A 19923-nucleotide genomic window follows, 5' to 3' on the forward strand; every position below is an offset into this window, starting at 1 on the left:
AGGGTGGTCGTCATATCATCTATTGCTTCATTTTCTCAAGAAAATCGCAAGGGAAATGGTAAATATATTCAAAGGCACTGCTCATCATGATTCATGCCACAATACAATACAAGATGTGGGTGGTTTTGTTTCATTATGAATTGATCCAGGGGCCAGGGCCTTGTCTACAGAGTGATTACAGGCAGGACGCATGAATAACATATGAATTCACCAGATGATCTGTTGGCTACTGATGAGCAACAAGTTATTCATAAGCTGTCTGATGCTCACTGAGATAACATGTTCAACCATATTCAGGAATGACCGCTCGTTTATAAGCTGATCAAATGACTTGGCATTCTATAGAAAAACAATGAAGCCATACTTTTTCTTTCCTGTTAGTATAAATGGAAACCTAACATCAAACAGCTTCCTACCACAACCACCCAGTTTGTAACATCCAGACTAATCTACATACGAAATTCCAATACATCAGTACGTCTCTCCCAGGTCTTTCTCATCACTAGATTTCTTTCAACCAACCTAAATACAATAATAGCTACAACGTTTTTACCAGGCACACCAACAGAGCAGTGTTAAACAGATAGCTTGCATTTCCTTTTGTTGTGCCCAAGCTTTTTGCACTTGCTGCACTGGAGTGTTCTCTTAACAGCTTGCTTGGATGTAAATGCATGCTTTCTTTCCTTGGGCCGACCGACCGGACGGGGTATGCAAGGAGGATGCACCTGCACTGGCGAGGATTCTCTTTGCATGGACCTGTCCAAAGCTGGAATTGGGTTTATAGACTCTGAATATGTAACTCTAAAAGCCTCAGTTGTAAAATATCTACAGCAATAATCATGCACATTCTTGCCAATGTGTTCAATTGCTGCGGCAGCATGTGAACATGGTAAGCCCTTTATCTGCCATTCCCTACAACTACAATCCCAGTTATCAAGGCTGACAACATTTATTACACCCAATTTATCGCAAACCTTGAAAGAACTATCAGGTGAAAGTAATACTTCTAGAGAGCGTGAATTGACAAGACATCTTTGGAGGTTTTCCTCTGCAGATGGAGTGAGCTTTGATGACCATTGATCCGAATCTATCTTGCATGTGTAGATGAATTCCATCATTTTACGGCGTATTGTTTCAATCACTTGTGTTATTGGCATTGCAGGTAAATCTGAAACCCATTCATAAAATGACTCTGCGACACTAGATTTAAGATGATTGTACCTTGCACCCTTAAAAAATGCATTTGCCCAGTGCTCAGGTTCAGTTTGCAGGACCCATTCGTAAGCCTCAGGTGATATATTTTTAATAGTCTCAATGCACTTTTTGAACCCTTCAGCAGTTGGTGCATAGGTGGCACCATGAAATTCAGAAATTAGCACACGAACTACCTCTTGTGTAAATGATCCCTTAAACTTGTTTTTCAGGCTTTCTGTTAGCTGATGCAGGCAATAACTATGGAAACAATTTGGAAATATTGAGCTAAGGGATTCACTCATCTCCTTCGTCATATCTGCCACAAATGTTATCTCAAGAGATGTACACAGCACAGTCTTCAGCTGCTCCAAAAACCAGTGCCAATTATCATTGCTCAGTACATCTACTATTGCAAAAGCTAAAAGAAAAATGCCATCATTCCCATCCAAAGCAGTGGCAGCAAACAGTTCTCCCCTGTATTTTGATTTCAAAGGCACACAATCAAGAAAAAGTAGTTGGCGGCAACCATTTTGGAATCCATGAACCGATGCATGGAAAGCAACAAATATACAGTGAAAGCTTGAGTCTTCTTTGGTGTTAAGAATGGCAGCACTACCAGGATTTGTTTCCATTATTTTCTCACACAGCAAAGGCAACTGATTATATGCCTTTCTATGTGAACCTTGAAGTTCCTCTAGTGCAGCTGCTATTCCCCCGTAAGCCTGTGCATAATTTAGTTCAATCCCCAAATCCCGTTTGATATCATCAATGATTTCTTGTGGTTTGTAAGTAGGGGTATCTCGCAACTTTTCCTTTACAATACTTGTAACCAATTTCCTTGAGGCATGTGTCCTTTTTGAACCCACACCACAGGTGTGGGTGTCATTCATCTTTTTAATCCTGAACAACTTTGTGGTGGACACTTTTGGTGCAATAAAGAACCAAGGACACCCTTCTGCTTTACACCTTGCACAGAAACGCCTTCCATCACTGTTTTTAAGAGTATAGAGAAAACCGTATGCTAAAGAAAATTTGTCCAATGCGTCATGAAGTTCACGTCGAGTATTAAATGTCTGACCTATTCCTGTAATACAATTCTTCCATGATGAAATGCCAGGTGTTTTTTGCTGTTCACTGTCTTCTTCATCAGGAAGAAAATACATAGGAGCATCAGCAGGAGAAACAGGTTCATCAGCGGCAAAATCAGTAGGAGCATCAACTGGAGAAACAGGTCCATTGGGCATTGTATGACTAGACCTGCATTGGTAAGTATGTTCATGCAAGTTCAGGGAACAAAATGTCAAAATATCAATTCCCAAGATTGCAAAGAGCTACCTCTATTGTGTCTTATGTGAATTATCTGCATAAGTCTTGAAATAAACTAGATGACCAAAGTGAATTCTAAGACAACTGAAACTAAAATGGTTCGATCCTCCATATTTATTTTTACAACATTTGATGACATAAAAGGAAATGGTTAGCACATGCGGGGGAAAAAAAAAAGTTAGGGTGAAGTAAATAACAATGGTATCTTAAGAAAACTCATGCGTGAGAAATCAGAGCTGGGAGATAAAGGAGGGGTTTTGACCTGCTACAAGGCATGGAGACAGCATCACTGGGAGCAGGAGGCATGGGCGTGATGACATAAACATCAGCAGAAGCAGAGTCTTCATGGAATTCAATGAAGCGCCGTACGTCTTTGTCAGTGGAAATGGTGATAAGGGTGCGCTTGTTATTGGGGAGGAAGTACTTAATGGTGAGAGAATGGGGGTCATACTTCCACATATCAGCAACTTCAGACTTGAAATCATCAAATTTGGTGTCAAGGGTGACGCTGGTTGCGTGGGCATCTCCGCCGGAGTAGGAAAGCGTGGCATCAGCATTGGTGGTGAACTTTCCACCGGAGAGACATACAACGATCAGCTTTCCGATAGCCATTGCGATAATAAAACTGAAGGTGAAGCGCAAGAAAACTTTAATCAATCAATCAATCAATATATCCTATAAATGAAAATAACGCATGAATGCCCAGATGACGTTTGGCAGTGAATACTTGAAAGAAAAACAAGAAGAACAGAAATTTGAAGGAAGAGGAACAAGATAAGGGCAAAAGTAGAACCTTGTGATTGTTAGCAAGCAATTAAAAAATAGATACCCAGGGTGGTTAGTGGCTTAGACTTCGGTAGATGAGGAATCCTCTCCGCTTACTCCTTCCAGACTGCATCGGCACACAACACAATTAGCAAGTTGGAATTTATTTATTTATCCGTCTCGGCTATAGCCAGGACGGGAGGAGGAAGGGGGAAGGGCCATGGGGCTGGGGACTCCTTACACGACGTCGTAGCCTTTAGATCTATAATGTGAACATGTAGGGTCCACCGGTTTTGGACGGGATGATGATGGGGTTGCAGTGAAGTTGTGGTGATATCAAGTGTTGGCAAGTAGCTAAAGCAGTATTCAATTTCAATTCCAAGTGATGATGCGCAATTGGCAACGGGCACAAGAGAAGAGTTGCGAGAGAGTTTAAAGGGATGAGTTGTGCAGCTTTAGGCCTTTCTTCTCCTTCATTTCCAAATGGGCATCTTTCTTCCGCCAATTCTACCTCTGTAACTCAATCTTGCATCTTCTTCTTTTCTTTTCTTTTCTTTCCTTTTTGCAGAAACAAACATTCATCTTTCTTCTGATTTCTAGGTGGAGGACTTGGGAATGGTGAAGCCCTCCGTTGCTCTTCCCCACTATAAGTGGCGTTTGCTTATAGCTTATGACGGCACTCACTATGCAGGTTTCCTTCTATTTATTTCTAGTATTCATCAGATGAGATTCTGCTCAAATACATAATCATTTCTTGAAAAAGTTTCATTTTTTAAAATGAAATAAGGTTGCTTTTAGGACGGAGGAAGCTCGTATGGTAGCAATAGCATCGTCGTTATTAGAGTTTTCCTCCATGAATGCACCATATTGCTCACCCCCCCATTCTTGGCATTTGCTGCCTCTGCTCTAAATCTAGGAAGCATCTTACGCCAGTTTGCTGGCTTATACAAACAGTTAAGTCAAAGTTCCTTCCCAAACACCAGAAAGAAGAAAGGCTTTTTGCCTTAAATGTAAATTTGGGAAGATTTCCAACTAATTTAAATGTTAATGCGTTATGAAATCACCTTAACCATTTTCAACTGGATGATTCCTGGGTCCTAGTGCAGTTGAAAATTTGCATGTTTTTAAGCTGCTTAATGAATGGGAATCCTACTTTGTTAAGTCCAGCAGCCTTAAAAGATGCTTATCACCTTGAATTTATACTAAGGTTTCAACCTCTTAGATCTCAATGTATCGAACATCACTATTTATTTCAGGTTGGCAATTTCAAGTTTCACCACCAACTGTACAGTGCATGGTAGAAAAGGCTTTAGTTCAAATAACAAAGCTCGAGCGGGAGGATCTCCACTTTGTTGGTGCAAGTAGGACTGATACAGGAGTTCATGCCTGGGGTCAGGTCTGACTTTCTTACTTGTATGAGGATTCAACAAGCATCCATCAATAACCCCCAAACTTACATTCAATTGAGATTTCAGGTGGCACACTTCGTTACACCTTTCAATTATGACAGCTTGGAGAACATTCATGCAGCTCTAAATGGCCTTCTTCCTTCTGATATCCGAGTTAGAGAGATGAGTGCTGCGATTCCTGAATTTCATGCTCGGTTTTCAGCAAAAAGGAAGGTTTACCACTACAAGATTTATAATGACAGCATCATGGATCCATTTCAGCGTCACTATGCTTATCATAGTGTTTATAAACTTAATACTGCTGCCATGAGAGAAGCAGCAAAAAAGTTTATTGGAAAGCATGATTTCTCGGCTTTTGTCAATGCATCGCGTAACGATCGAGTGCCAGATCCTGTGAAGACAATATTTCGCTTTGATGTGATTGAAATGGTAATTGTTGATCCTGAGAATAATGTTTCTTCAAAACCTTCAAGTTTAGCTTCCAGCTATCACAGATTTGCTAACTCATATCCATCCCATCACTGCCGTCTTACCCTTTCAACTGTGTTGTTGTTCAGGGAGCTCTTTTACAGCTGGAGGTTGAAGGTTCAGGATTTTTGTATAGACAAGTTCGAAACATGGTATGTTGTTACAAAATAAAATGTCACAATTGTGGTAAAGTGCCAATATAATTGAGTCCTCGCCATGCTTGAGTTGATGCTATAGAATTTAAAATGAGCTAGATAGATGTTGACAGAGTTGTAACTTTGTAGGTCGCTTTGCTGCTTCAAATTGGAAGGGAAGTAGTTCCTGGTGATATTGTCCCAAAGATTTTGGCAACTGGAGATCGCAAAGAGCTGGCTAAATATGCCTTATCTGCCCCACCACATGGGCTTTGTCTTGTGGCTGTCAAATATAAGGAAGAGCACCTACTGCTTCCCTTAGGTTGCCCCTCAACTAGCTCTGGTAGGCATCATACTGTTCGCAAATGTAAACTTTTCTTTTATTAATTTCAAATGCCAACAATTTATTCAGCAAAGAAATGGGTTGAGTTTATCCAAAGTTGGTTATTGTTTATGGCCCGTCAACTTAAACTTCATTCCATTTGAGTCCTGGTATAACTTGCCAACAGCTCAAAATATCTAAAGGGACTTCATCTGCATGTCCATAAATGTCAAACCACCCTGGTTTCTTTCTTTTGCTAAGTTCTGAGCCCCATTTTTCTCCATAAAAGAGTCAGTTTCTTCACAAATTCCAAACAAGTTGTATCTAGAACAGCAACTTCAGTTTACATACTTTATGAATCAACTTGATTATTCCCTAATTGTGCCAGCTCTAATATCCAAACAAAAGAAACGCATAATTCAGTTCAACTGCTAAGAGCTGGTTACGATGAATTTTACAACAGACTGCATATAGATTTTTCTTAAGCAAATAGGTTGCAGCATGACTAGTTCAATGTACATTCTGAGTTGACTGCAAAAAGCACAATATGGCAAAGGAAGGTTTTCGGATCCAATTCGAGATTTTCTTTTTGTACTTGAATAGCTTTATTTCTTAAATAACCATCCAAAGGAACAGCATCTGAAATAGTGAGAAACATCCCTCAATGAATAAAGGAACTAGAAGATACAACAATGGAGTTTCTAAACATACAAGGGGGACAAGGTTTATGTCTCAAAAAAACGCAGCTCTACCATAAACTCTTGATGCTTTGGGGAATACCAAGCAACAGCCTTAGCCGAACCAAGGACCTGCAATGCATATTCAATGGCAAATACTGGTTCATCTGTATGTATGTGCCAACCTTTGTTCTTGAAATCAATTGCAAATCCAGAATCAACTCTAAAACTGAAAGGCCCAGCAATCTGTAAAATGTAAATGAAAGAATTTTACAGTATGTCCCAAATACAAAAATTGGTGACAGCTGCATAGTAAGAAGACAGAAAATGCCTAAGAACTTTGGTGGCAACATTCAAAATTCAATAATGGAAATCTCCAGTTCACATCAATAAACAGTTAAAGAAATTCATGGGAAAGCCGATGGCATTCAAAGCCAGTTGGAGCAGTAGATATAGTCTTATCACCAAAATAGTAGACACTTTTTGCTGAACAACTACATTGGCTTCAACTGCCACTCTTGTTAACATCCTAATTCAACATAGCCAAGGAATATTTCAAAAGATATACCTGCTGCTGAAGAGAAAGGGTGGTAGTGGGGCAGATCATTTTAACTGCCTCTAAACTAGGCGGGTGGGAATTCAAAATATCTTGAACTAATTGTGTGGCACCTGAAAGAAATTTTGAACCAGAAGGAAAATCAAGGCGAGCATGAAATCTTGTAAGATCAGAAAATAGCCGTTGGAATTTCCCATGCTGTGCTGTAAATGAGATAGATGCAAATATATCCCCTAGAAGGGTAGATTTTAGAGTTGGATTATGAAATGAGAAGTATTTAATTTCTTCAGTATCTTCACATGATGTGACTGAATTTTCCCCAAAAGCCGCAGTCAAAGCAGTGCCTACACATTTAAAGCAAGGAACAATTTAGCATTTCCCAAGAATTGCAGTCATAAATATGGCATCATTCATGAATTGAACAAGAATTACAATGCTAAAAGTGGATTTCAAATGTATATTAGGAAAAATGCTATAACTTTGCAATCTAGATTGACAAAATGAATTAAGTATTATTAACAACTAAAATGAAGCGATACCTATAGCAAATGGAAGAAATTCCTCTTTACTATCCATAAACATATAGGTTAGGTTATCAACTATTAAGGGAGTTAACCGGGTACTATTGTTATATCTTACCGATGATTCCTGATGCTGAAACATGGGGATCTGAAAGGAATATATCATAAGGTTGAACCATCTTCAGTTTTTGAGCTTTACTTCTCCAAATGTCAACATTCTTCTTGTAAGAAAAGGCACCTTTGACAGAAAAACCAGGCAGTAGAGAAGCAGGGACTTGAGCCATGTGATCATCACCTTCAAATTGCTTTGGTGACCCATGATTATGGTGCAAGCACAGATGATAACTTGGACCAGAATCAGAAGGAAGAGAAGCCCAATCAAGTGCCATGGAGAAGGGGATATCCCAGTAATTAGCATTGTTTTTGTCCAGAAAGAGAGCAGGCCAAACTACTTCCAGCATCAAATTATGATGCGGGAACTGCAAACGACCACATTAAAAAAAAAAAAAAAAGAAGAGATTATAGTACGATGATAGAAGCAAAGTAAACATGTATTTAAGCAATAGGCATTACTAGCAGGAATAGTTAATCGGAGAAAAGGGAAATTAGCACTTGCCTTATGATGGAAAACTGCTTTCTTTCTGGGAGTGGTGGCGTGAGCATAATAGAAATCAGAGGAAAGAAGCAGAGTGTCATCAGGGGTTAATAAGAGCTCAGAAGAGAAGCCAAGAGCATACAAGGACTTGTCACGAAGAAGCCTCCCGATGGATTTGAGGTCAGCTCCACCACTTCCCCGTAAGGAAGACACAAACTTGCGCAGGTTGAACTGGGCAAGCAAAATAGAAAACCAATTGTCATTAAAAGGAATGGTGACGACTCGCTGAAGAGTGAGGCCAAGGTGATTGGAGAAGGAGGGAACAAAAGGGGCGGCCATGAAGCGTTGCATGAAGTCGATCTGCTTGGGCCTGGAAAGTCTGGTGCCCCTTGACACACCCAGCGGTAGAGCCTTTCCCGGGACTGCACGAGCGCTTCCTTCAAGGGTCCGGGGAGTGGAGGCGTCCAGTTCCCAAAAGTCCCCGTCCATTGCCCATCGGAGCTTCTTCATTCTCCCTTTTTCTTTTTTAAATTCTACAACGAACAACAACAATCCCTAACGGAACAGCTGATGGGACAGGAATTGAAGAACGAATCAATCTACTCAATCAGTAAGGTGAGAGTTTGTGACTTGTGACTCGACTCTTGAGCAGTTGAGATAGAGAGAGAGATAGTAGCATATATACGTAATGCTTAGTTTTGGTTTCTGGGTTTTCTTCTTGGCCGAACAAAACTTGTAATTCCAGAATCAAGAGTAATAGGGTACGGTACGCTGCTCGCTCTGCCGCTGGCCTGCCTCCGCTCAGTGCTCATTCATGTACTTAGTACTGTATTTTCGTTTCTTGTTTATTACCACGTTTTGTACATAACACTACTCGTATCTCTCTGACATCAATCAATCTTCAAAATAGTTTCCTCCTCATTGAATTGATGCATTGATGTCTAACAACGCAAGACAACAATCCATTTAGCCTTTGTTAACTAACCAGTACATTGTCCCCAGACAAAAATCTCAAAATTTGAGTGGCACTGGCACACAATTTTTACCAAATTCCTGCTGCACAATTGAAAGCTTCAACACATTTATCCTCCAAACAAATATAATCATTGAAACAATTTTACACTAGTATCTTATAAGGAAGGATACAAATCATATTAGTATATACAAAAACCACAACTCAACAGCACACAATTGCCAATCAATCAACTAATAGGGCAGCAGATGAACCACTAAAGACACTACTGCAGCTTTTCCTACAACTAAAAATCAATGGTGCATATCTTCCCATATTAGTGGACGGCTGGCTATTTGTGCCCGTGGAATTGCTGCATCCACTAGTTCAAAATTACAGATGCTGCCTCTCCAGAAATAGCCTATCTGCAACACATCAGTCGCGTGAAAGAAATGATTCAATAGCTTTCACTCTCTTCATTTCAAACTTCATTCTCCCCTACAATTTAATGAATGAATGTCTACAAAAATGGGACAGCTAGCAAAGCTCCTCAGGTTGTAGTATAGACAATGTCCAACTGGCTACTATTGCTGGTCCTGAATTTTCAGGGAGATCAGTTCACTCTGTTGTTGTTGGTTTCTATACCTTGAACTGTTAGGGAACCATCTCTGAAGCCTCTCTGGCCAAAACCTGGTAAAGGACCCAAAATAAAAGAAACTAAGACCAAAAATAGACAAAAACCATAGCTTTCTATCATATTTCCCAGCAGATATCCTCTGTTTTAGATCCCAGAAGAGTTGCCCATAATCATTTCATATTTAATGTTCACCTGCTATGTGATCTCATCGTACTGATCACAATTTATGCAAAAACCAAGAGAAAATAATCAACATAATTTCCAATACCACATTGCTACTTCAGCAGTGAAAAAGTACAGCAAAAGGCACAGAATTCCAAATGTGTGATTAAGTTCACATTAATGAGGGGTCAGAATAATATAACATATGGAAGGTCCTGATGGATCCTATCAATGAATGTATACTTTATGAAGAAATATAAGAAATTCCGAAATTGCCACTTACAGTTCAATTCTTTCATAAATTGCCCGCCTAACTGAAGCATTCAAACCATACGCTATCGAGTTGAAAAGGCCCTAAAATAAATAGACAACAGTTATAAAATAAGTTTCTCAAAGAAGGTTAATAATTAAGAACAGCACTTCATCACTTAAACCACACCAAATCAAATTGCACTTAAGAGAATCAAACAAGTCAACAAAAATATTTGGTTCCCATCCTTTAAGATGATCAATCTCTTGAAGATTTTTCCCACTTCCAAACAACCTACAATCATGCATCATGGGTGGGAGGATAACTGTTTCCTCCTCCCCCTTAAAAGATTTTCACTGTGGCTATATCAATTTTACATGATTGCTAAACCCAAAAAATGATATATTTCATTTGTCCACCCTAAAATTTCAACAAAAAAGAGAGAAAGAAACAGAAAAGAAAGATTGATATAGCATATCATGATCTATTAATAATAAATTAGATAACAACCAAGGAGAATTTTTCACACATGGGATGACCTGAAAACCCTGGGATGTTTTCAATAGTGGAATCAAACCAATTTTTCTTAAACTGACCATTCTCAATCTTGCTACATGATATGTGGCAGAAAAAACTAGTTTTGCAAGCGAGACAAAATTCCCAAACTAACAAACAAAATGACAGATACACACATACACATTTACATATTCAAAATACGTAGACCACATGAAACAAAAGATAGCAGTTCAAGTTTATACGCAATTACCATAAGTGCAGCAGTCCCAACATCAAGAAATGAGAGCCAAAAGATCTTGTGGCCAGGCTCAATAAAATCGTGGATGCGATTAATTGTTCCAAATGCCCACGATCCTATCAGGATCAGTGGATAGTATCCCCACCGGTTTAAAGCCTATGGGAAAAGGAAATCAATGGCAAAAGGTTAAGAGGATAACTAGCTTCATTCAAATGCACTAGATTCCTATCCAAAGCTTAAATTAAATTAAAAATGATGAAAGGCAACAGAAGAAAGCAGCAGAAAAAGCTAATTCAAACAAATAACTACATTCCTAGGGCTTTGACAGGGAAATCTCCAAGACAGGAAAAGAGGCAGTAAAACAACCATAAAAGCAGGACGCAGCTTAGTCTGACTCTTTCAAACCACAGAGTAATCCTGACAAATAGAGCTTCACTTACATAGCAATCTAAAACAGATGGCAATGGGTAAGTATGTCATCAAGGATTCTCGTTTTCCCTTTAATAAGAAATTTCTTTCAAGTAGCAAAAGGAACCAAAAATCAAAAGGCATGACTTTTCTTTAGGAAATGGATGACTTAAATAATCAGTTTCATAGAAAGAAATGAGGGCTGGAAAATAATCAAGGTAGCAAACAGCATATATACATGAATAAGCAACAAAAATAGCAAAGCTTCATTTGAGCACACACTTATTTACTATTTGTAAATCTCATATCATTGAGGTGTACCATTTTCTCTGATGCAAGAAGAATTACCTTCATGTCTGTCCTTGCATCAAATTGATATGCACGATCTGACATGCCAACTGCCATCTGAAATTTCCAAAGACAACACAATGCATTGCCTCAAAAGTTGCACAAATGGATATCAGCTTAAACTTAAGAAGATAGATACAGATAATTGTGCACGTACACGGGTGGCATTGTTCAGCATGCGTATCACTTGAAAGTATGTAAAACCATTGTAAAGAATTGCACCCCATAGTGGGACGTAAAATGTTATAAAGTGAACTGCCTGCACAAATTTGCCAATCACATCAGAAAGTTCAACAGTAATAAGATATTGTACTACATTGAGCAAAGGATAGGTATAGGTCAAAATTTTTTTGTTGAGTTCATAACTTCTATTCTCAATTAAAATGTATAATAGAATATACAATACATGATTGTCGTAGAAACTAAAAAACTACATTCAAGGTAAAAAACAGGGCATGGAAATATGAAAGCAATATGGACAGAAAGTGGTCGAAGGAAAAGTGAAAATCTAGTAACACAAACACTAAATCTAGGGGGCAATCTGCCAGACAATGCTACTTTTCACTTGCCTTTCCAGTGCGACCTGTTTGTGCCCAACACCATGCACCCAAATGAGAGTGGTCATTACCAATAGAACGAATGACAGTCATTACCAGCGAAGTTCCTGCAGGAAGTAATAGAAGTACCATATGAAAAGCTGGCTAAAAGAAGAAGAAAAGAAAATGGCAAGTGAGAAGCACCATTCTAGATAAGTTTGAAGCAGTCAACAGAGTAGAAGTAGAAACAGGAAAAAATGCACATTGCAAGAAGGGCCCTAAAGATAGTAGCGTTCTTGGTAAGATGATGAATGACAGATGTATAATTGTGAGAGAAACATATATGATCATACCCCAAACATACAAGTGAAAGATGGCCTCCAAATCTTCAACATCAGTTTTGTGTCTAACAACAGTTCGATGAAGAGTAAAAGCAATAGTTGTGGTCCAGAGGAAGGAAGCAACGCAGAAGAAATGTGTGGTGTAGCCCTGAGCATAACAAAAGAAACCTTTCGATGGGTCTCTGCATGGTGAACAGATTATAATTATTATATTCATTACTTGGTTTTTGTACATGGGAATTCCCCAATTTGTAGAAAAGATGCAAGGGAAACTGATTGGAGGCGAAGGGAGCATACCCGACCATGTTAAAGAAACTGCAAAGCATGTCCTGCAGCGACCAAAAGAGAGCAATGAAAAATGAAATGAAGAGAGAAATGGACAGTTGTAAAGAAACAGAAAATGTAGGACGGACTTAGGGTCCGCAAAAGCATCAGATCAGAGGTTCACAGAAAAACGTTGCCAAGTAAAGTAAAGTGAAACTGTAATAGTGTAGGTAATAGAAACAAAGAATTGGATCTGCAATCTGCATCTACATGATCATGATTGAATTGAACAAGACAAGTTTCCGAATATCCTAATTCTATATACCTTATAATGTTGAAACAAAACAGAACCCTAAACATGTACTAACTACTAGCGTAGTAGTAAAAATCTTTCTGGAAGAAATCAGAAAAAAGGAAGAAAGATTACGGAGAGGGAGAGGTAGAAGACGAGCTTGAAGGAGAACTTGCGAAGTTCCTTGAAGAGGGAGTAGCAAAGCACAATGAATCCAGATCCTAGGAACGATAGACTGGATGCTCCACTGTTCAGCGCCGTTAATATTCGTCGATCGTGAATGGAGAGCACCGTCGCCATTTTGTTGCAAAGGACAATAGACTGGAATGAGCAGGCAATGAGCCTTTAAATTAAAATAAAATGTAATTGTGATGAGATATGGCCCAGATGAGATGAGAACGCCTCGCTTTGGGCCTTTGGCCCAGGCCCGCTTCTTTTTTCCTCTATAATTATAAATTTCTTTTGCCAAATAAAATAGTAAAGTAAGGTTGCTTTTGTTTTTGTCACGATTCATGAATAATCAATCAACGTATCGACATGACATGATGAGTTGGAGGTGGGAAACTGAGAATTAATGTACGTATATATGTATGCACGTATGTTATTGAAAATTCCCTTCTCAAGTTGCATTTAATTTGTTTGTAAATTGTTACTGGGAGATAGGACAGAAACATGTGCAAGTAACAGCAATATTGAGATTGAGATGGGAAGCAAGAAGAAGCTGATCAACGGGATGAAGCCCTTGTACACGGGGCTACTAAGGATGCATAAAAGCCGCCCTTGATGTTGATTAACCTTTCATGTCTTCCTTTCTCCACTATGCCTCCGTTTCTAACCACCCCAATCAAATCTGCACCCTTGATGCTAGATAACCGATGGCTCACCACCAGGGTTGTCCGCTTGACCATAACTCTATTCACTGCATCTTGAACTGCTCGCTCAGACTCGGCATCAAGAGCACTAGTGGCTTCATCCAGAAGTAATATCATGGGAGCTTTCACAATGGCACGTGCAATTGCCACCCGTTGCTTTTGCCCTCCAGACAAATGGATACCTCCTTCACCGACTCTAGTGTTGTATCCCTGCATTCGTTTTCCAATATTAGCTACCACGTCTCATCCCTTAATTAAGCATGCCTTGCAATGCTTCCAACAACACACTAGAAAGAGATCATATAGAGCATTAATATTGCAGGGAAAACTAGCTAGCGTCACTGACAATGGTCACAACAATTGAAAACAGTTAAATTCAACCTGTTGCAAGCTACTGATGAAGTTGTGGGCGTTTGCTAATTTCGCCGCAGCTATAAGTTCAGCTTCTGTTGCATTTCCTTCCTTCCCATATGCAATGTTTGCTCGGATACTGTCATTGAATAGGACAGGCTCCTGACTCACCAGACCCATCTGCTGTCTTAACCATTTTAACTGCAACCGTCGAATATTAATTCCATCCAACTTAATACGACCGGAATCAGGTTCATAAAATCTTTGCAACAATGATAAGACTGTTGATTTTCCACTTCCACTTTCTCCAACTAAAGCAACTGTCTGATTTACGTACGAGGCATGGATTGTGAGTTTCAAAATGCTCCAGCTTTATCTATAAAGAGTGAAGAATTAAAACAAAAGACAGCCATAAAAACTCACCATGCCAGAGCGAATAGTCAAACAAAAATCTCGGAGTACTTGAATTTCAGGCCTTGAGGGATACCCGAATTTGACATACTGAAACTCAATGTCTCCCTTAACGCGTTTCAATATTCTTCCGCAATTCTGACTTGGGTCTATTTTGGATTTCTGGTCTAGGATTTCGAAAACAGAAGCAGCAGAAATCTTGGCTTTACTGGCGTTAGCAGCAAGGGAATTTGACTGAGAAATCCCCATGGCTGATGCACTGAGAGCAAAAAAGACCTGCAGATATTGGTTAGGCACGTGGTTAGTAACTCACCACCTTTCCTTTGAAACAAATTAAAGGTATTTGTATTCAAAATTAACATTTCAAATGGTGTTAGAAAAACATACGCGAAAAACCTCATGGAATGTTGTCCTGCCATGGTGAACTAAATGGGCTCCAACGCAAAAACTGAGAGCATAGGCAAAATACAGAAAGAAGGATGATATTCCATAACCTATGCCGCTAATCAATCCATGCCGCATTCCAGCCTTGAGAGGGTATTGGCATTTCTGTTCATACTGTTGCACCACCTTCTTTTCAGCACAGAACGAAGCAACAGTCCTAATACTGCCAACTGCTTCATTGGCGACCTGGCTTGCTTCCTCATACATTTTCTGCAAACATTTAATAAGAAGTGTTTCTCTCAATAAAAATAGGTATGATAGTTTGATCTCTAGCCTATATATATGTCACAAATACTACGAATACCATCTGATTTTGGTATTCCAAAACGTGCAAGTAAAAGATATATTATACAAGGAACTGATAATCTATCCTGACAGATTCACACATACAAGCACATGCAACCGCGTCCTCCCACGGATTCAAGCAGTTATATTTCAATCCTTCTCTTTCAGTTTATAATATCTTCATCAAATTATTGAACATAAACCAACCACAAGTTTGTTAACTTGACAGGAAAAACAGACACACAAGTTTGTTCTTCCCAGATACCTTTGCATTGGCACTGAACCCTTTCATGGATTTCAATTGAGCATATCCACTTATTCCTATAAGAGGTAGCAAACCCAGGATGAGAAGAGCCAGTTGCCAGTTTGCTTCAAAAGCAATGACCAGACCAGCGACCGCAGTGGCAGTACTCTGAGCAAGCAAAGCCAGTGCGTCCCCAACCACCCTTCTTACTGAAACTGCATCTGTCGATAGCCTTGTTCCAATTGCACCACTTGAGTGGTCAGCTTCATCAAACCAACCTATATCCATGTTTACGACTTTCTCAAAGCACATTGATCGTACCCGCTGTATCAACTTACAGCCGGCAACAGCGAAAAAGTAGGTGCTCAACGAGTTAGCCAACAAAGATGCAAAGCCAAGAACAACAAACATTAATGCCCAAAATCTGGAATCCTTCTTGAGTTCTTCTGCTGGCTCATAAAACGTTTTGATAACACTAGAAAGCACAGAGCCAAAAATTGGCCATATTACTCCGTTGGCCACTGCCAGTATGGCTCCTAAGAACAATACAGGTATCTCCGGGCTGTTAAGATAAGCGAGGCGAGAAAGTGGCAGTGGGACTTCTCGAGGCTTTTCTGAGGCTTCTGAAGCAGGCACATTGGGTAATTTTGGCTGTGACTTTTTGGAATGACTAATTCCTGGGAATACACTAAGCGGAGCTGAAAACATGCGGGGACCAATATCTGAATCATGAAGTCTATTCTGGTTCATCTCTTTGCCAATATCTTGCAAACTTAGGAGCTGAGTGTACAGTCCTTTACGATCCTTGAGTAGCTCTTCGTGTGTACCTGATTTGGAAAGGAAAAACCATAATTATGTAATGCATATCTATGCCCAAGGAAAAAAATATTAAAATTTTGAACCCAGGTGGTTGTATGCATGGGAGGACTTCGGGCAGAAAGCCAGAAACTAACAGCAAAACAACAGTAAAGGGATTTGTGATTAGATGGAACAGCACAACACAGCATTATATTATTCTGAAATTAATTTGTCCAAAAAAGAAAAATCCTTATTCTAAAACTAAACATCAGATTTACCTAGTGTTCTTTCATGTACTCTAGAGATAATACCGTGTTGTGTGAACCAACATGAAGAGAGTTCCGTGAATAGTCGAGAGTTAATGTAGCAAAATATCAGAAAATTGCACCTTTTTCAACAATCTTTCCTGCTCAATAACTGCTATTAAATCCGCATTCCTTACAGTGCTCAAGCGATGGGCTACGATGAGAACAGTTCGGTTGATCATGGCTCTGTCTAGTGCCTCTTGAACACTCCTCTCAGATTCCGCATCAAGAGCGCTTGTGGCTTCGTCTAGAAGTAGAATTCTTGGGTCTTTTAGAATTGCTCTAGCTATGGCGATTCTTTGTTTTTGTCCCCCAGACAGCTGAATTCCATGCTCACCAACCATTGTGTCTAGTCCCTGAACCCATGAAAAGAAAGGGAAGGTAACAGCTAATGAAAAACTCTTAGAGAAAAAAAAATCATAAAATAGTCCAAGATCCTGAAATTTTAATTAACAGGTTTATTTTGCAATCTCAAAATTATGACAAACTTTTATAGATAAGTTACGTGCTCTTGGGGCAAATTTAACTTTCAAACGTTAATGAGGTAAGAAGAAGATAAGTTGCGAAGCAGCTATAACAAAGGACTCATCAAATAAATAAAACCAAGTACTAGAAATCAAATTGGATGTCCCAAGAATTTAAAACCTCAGGCAATTTACAGATGAAGTTAGCTGCATTGGCAACTATAGCGGCTGCTGCTATATCTTCAGAAGTTGCGTCGTCTCTTCCGTAGGCAATATTGTCTCTAATGCTTGACGCAAACAACACAGGTTCCTGGCTAACAAGACCTATTTTCTGCCTGATCCATCTAACCTGGAACTCTTTCAGATTGAAACCATCTATAAGAACTTTACCAGCCTGTGGATCATAAAATCTTTCTATCAAACTGATCACTGTCGATTTTCCACATCCACTATATCCGACCAAAGCTGCAGTTCTACCACTAGGTATTGAAAGAGAGAAACCTTTCAGTATTAGTTCTTTTGGTCTTGCTGGATAACTGAAATAAACATCTCTTAGTTCGACTTCACCCAAAATATTATCCATTTTTCTTCCCTTTGTGTCATAAGCATCAATCTTGGGTTTCCTATTGATTGCCTCAAACATCTTAAAGGCTGCAGCTTGCCCAGCAGCAAATGCACTCAAGCATGGAGATGCCAGCCCTAGAGACCTGCAATAGTCCAAGTAAAATGTTAGAATTTTGAAGACCATTATATTAGTTATTGCCTGAAACCAATTCTTCTCCATATGAAAATCACTGTGTAGCAACTTACAAGGAGCTAATAACTACAGCAAATATTACGTTGATGACATCGCCTGCGGAGTATCCTTTCTCAAGTATCATTTTCCCTCCAAACCAAAATGCAAACCCATAGGTGCAGAATAAAATACACATCAATGTGCCAAATCCTAGGCCAGCAGCCAGGCTTTCTTGTACGCCTGATTTGTAAGCTTTGGACAGAGACTTGTTGTATCTGGCAATGGCTTGCTTCTCTCCTGTAAATGAGGCAACCTGTTAGGGCAATATTACACTTACATCCATATTCTAGTGCAGAATGAAAAGCCATATTGCTATGCTGATATTGCATACAGTTCTTATTGAGCCAATTGTCTCTTCGGCAACAGTCGCTGCAAGTGAATAGGCAGTTTGTTCACAGGATGCATGCTTGCCTACAAGCTTATGCAAGATAGCACCAGAGATGACTAGAGGTGGAATTGAAGATAACAGTACAAGCGTGAGCAGCCACCCCCTAATAAAAGCTACAACAAAGCCTCCAGAAAATGCAGCCATTTGCTGTATAAAGCTTCCAACCTGCAGTATATAAATTAAACAAACAATATAAGTTTCTCATTTCCATCTATAGAGGCAAACAACAATAATTGCAATAAATAGCAGTGATGACATATCATCAACATTGCCTTCTCTCCAATGGCATCTTGAATAAGAATGGTGTCTCCTGACAACCTCCCAATAACTTCTCCAGTGTTAATTGCATCATCAAAAAAGCCAATATCCTGCCTCAATATCGTTTTCAGGTATAAACTTCTTATTCTTGCTGCCTGCCGCTCTCCTGTGACCATCCAAGAAGCCACCTCTGGAAGACAACAATGCATCTTTCTAATTATTCTCCTTTGAACTTTAGCATATCAAAATTTCTTAACTATTTACACAATTATTTTTGTCAGAGAATCTCTTATCATCTTTGGAAGGAGGACAATACACTTACGGAAAAATGATGCAACAGCTGATGCCAAAGCTAAGTACACAAACTTCAGTGACACCTGAAGATAGAATTGATCGACATTATTTCTAATTAACAAAGTTTAACATTATTGATTATTAAATCAGTTTACAGTTCTGCAGAACACTAGGCACAGGAGTTTAACTTTTATTGATGCAAGAGTTAAGAAGGGCAATGTAGTTTCCACTGGCATATTTGAAACAACCAAGGATTCGAATACAAGGAATTTAATTGTTAATATATATCAAGGATGCATATCCTGTACAGAAAAATATGGTTTCATTTCCAGGTTGCATCAATACAGGTTAGTCAGAATTAGGAAATGTTCCTGAATACCTCTGTAACTTCATGTACTGCAGTTGTGGTGGTCAAACTTTTTCCAATAGAATCAATTAATTCACCGAAGAATATTGTCATAACTGGCATGCAAAACCCATTTCCAATAGCAGATATTGAGCCAAGAAACATTAATAGATAATCTAGGGAGTCAGCAAAGGAAAACAGCTTATAATATGTTATTATGCTCGTGCTTTGCTGTTTCTCCTTGGTCATATTTAAATTTTTGTGGGTTGCTGGTTCAGGCAGGAGTTTTTTGGATCTCTACCACTGCTGTATGAGCCCTAAAGTGGAAGCTTGTACTGTGCACTTATCTTCATCCAAACTGTTTTGGTTCAGCATGTTGCTAACTGTGATAGTTATTATCTTGTGTTCTCTTTCAGTGAATTTGAGAGCTTAAATTGCAGCTGCAAGAGTCAAAGAAGTAAGAACAAGCAAGGAAAGAAGAAAAAGTAATGCAAAATGAGAGAATGGGAGGTCTCATATTCAAACAAACAAAGCTGAAATAAGTAATTTGGAGAACAGTTAGAAGTACTGGCAGTAAAGGTCATTACAAACTTAAGCAGATTTGGTATGTTTTGAAACTCAACAATCATTTCTTTTGCTTCGGATACCCGAGATGCCAGAAGCAGAGAAGCAAGTCAAGTCAGATATAAGAAATTGCTTCAGTAGCATTGCTGAGAACGGGACACTGCCTCTCTAGAATTTCTAGCAAGTACTAGG

The 19923-nt window shown here is 39.2% G+C and overlaps 5 protein-coding genes across 11 annotated transcripts; 1 reads left to right on the forward strand and 4 right to left on the reverse strand.

The window, feature by feature from the left end:
- Window positions 1-337: 337 nt before the first annotated feature.
- Window positions 338-3566, reverse strand: LOC18603777 (uncharacterized). Of its 6 annotated transcripts, none has more exons than XM_088805387.1 (4): window positions 3314-3566; window positions 2783-3145; window positions 2273-2335; window positions 338-2149 (listed from the first exon to the last, which is right to left on the reverse strand). In XM_088805387.1, exons 2-4 carry the CDS (start codon window positions 3075-3077, stop codon window positions 576-578), a joined length of 1932 nt encoding a protein of 643 aa, XP_088661513.1. In that variant the 5' UTR covers window positions 3078-3145; window positions 3314-3566; the 3' UTR covers window positions 338-575. The 6 variants fall into 6 exon arrangements, with proteins under 6 accessions (XP_088661513.1, XP_088661510.1, XP_088661512.1 ...); XM_088805384.1 differs by having other exon boundaries at window positions 2273-2451; XM_088805386.1 differs by having other exon boundaries at window positions 338-2335; window positions 3350-3566.
- Window positions 3567-3580: 14 nt separating this feature from the next.
- On the forward strand, window positions 3581-5716 carry LOC18603778 (Pseudouridine synthase family protein). Its single transcript, XM_007035941.3, has 6 exons — window positions 3581-3800; window positions 3886-3976; window positions 4542-4681; window positions 4761-5123; window positions 5252-5314; window positions 5447-5716. The coding sequence occupies exons 1-6, from the start codon at window positions 3726-3728 to the stop codon at window positions 5681-5683; spliced, it is 969 nt and encodes a 322-aa protein (XP_007036003.1). The 5' UTR covers window positions 3581-3725; the 3' UTR covers window positions 5684-5716.
- Window positions 5717-6199: 483 nt separating this feature from the next.
- Window positions 6200-8922, reverse strand: PDE320 (pigment defective 320). The gene is made up of 4 exons (XM_007035943.3): window positions 7989-8922; window positions 7491-7851; window positions 6864-7195; window positions 6200-6541 (listed from the first exon to the last, which is right to left on the reverse strand). The coding sequence occupies exons 1-4, from the start codon at window positions 8475-8477 to the stop codon at window positions 6344-6346; spliced, it is 1380 nt and encodes a 459-aa protein (XP_007036005.3). The 5' UTR covers window positions 8478-8922; the 3' UTR covers window positions 6200-6343.
- A 151-nt stretch (window positions 8923-9073) lies between these two features.
- Window positions 9074-13223, reverse strand: GCR1 (G-protein-coupled receptor 1). 2 transcript variants are annotated; one of them, XM_088805391.1, is made up of 9 exons: window positions 13047-13223; window positions 12653-12684; window positions 12368-12537; window positions 12044-12142; window positions 11636-11733; window positions 11479-11535; window positions 10735-10878; window positions 10002-10072; window positions 9074-9609 (listed from the first exon to the last, which is right to left on the reverse strand). In XM_088805391.1, the coding sequence occupies exons 1-9, from the start codon at window positions 13209-13211 to the stop codon at window positions 9504-9506; spliced, it is 942 nt and encodes a 313-aa protein (XP_088661517.1). In that variant the 5' UTR covers window positions 13212-13223; the 3' UTR covers window positions 9074-9503. The 2 variants fall into 2 exon arrangements, with proteins under 2 accessions (XP_088661517.1, XP_088661518.1); XM_088805392.1 differs by having other exon boundaries at window positions 9546-9769.
- Window positions 13224-13569: 346 nt separating this feature from the next.
- LOC18603781 (ABC transporter B family member 4-like) lies at window positions 13570-19416 on the reverse strand. The gene is made up of 12 exons (XM_088805812.1): window positions 19201-19416; window positions 18850-18904; window positions 18542-18717; window positions 18213-18434; window positions 17896-18134; window positions 17267-17792; window positions 16706-16977; window positions 15540-16347; window positions 14933-15199; window positions 14554-14821; window positions 14165-14454; window positions 13570-13993 (listed from the first exon to the last, which is right to left on the reverse strand). The coding sequence occupies exons 1-12, from the start codon at window positions 19414-19416 to the stop codon at window positions 13637-13639; spliced, it is 3696 nt and encodes a 1231-aa protein (XP_088661938.1). The 3' UTR covers window positions 13570-13636.
- Between the last annotated feature and the right edge of the window lie 507 nt (window positions 19417-19923).

This window comes from Theobroma cacao, chromosome 4 (genome assembly GCF_053813885.1).
Source record: "Theobroma cacao isolate CCN51 chromosome 4, ASM5381388v1, whole genome shotgun sequence".
Taxonomy (NCBI): domain Eukaryota; kingdom Viridiplantae; phylum Streptophyta; class Magnoliopsida; order Malvales; family Malvaceae; genus Theobroma; species Theobroma cacao.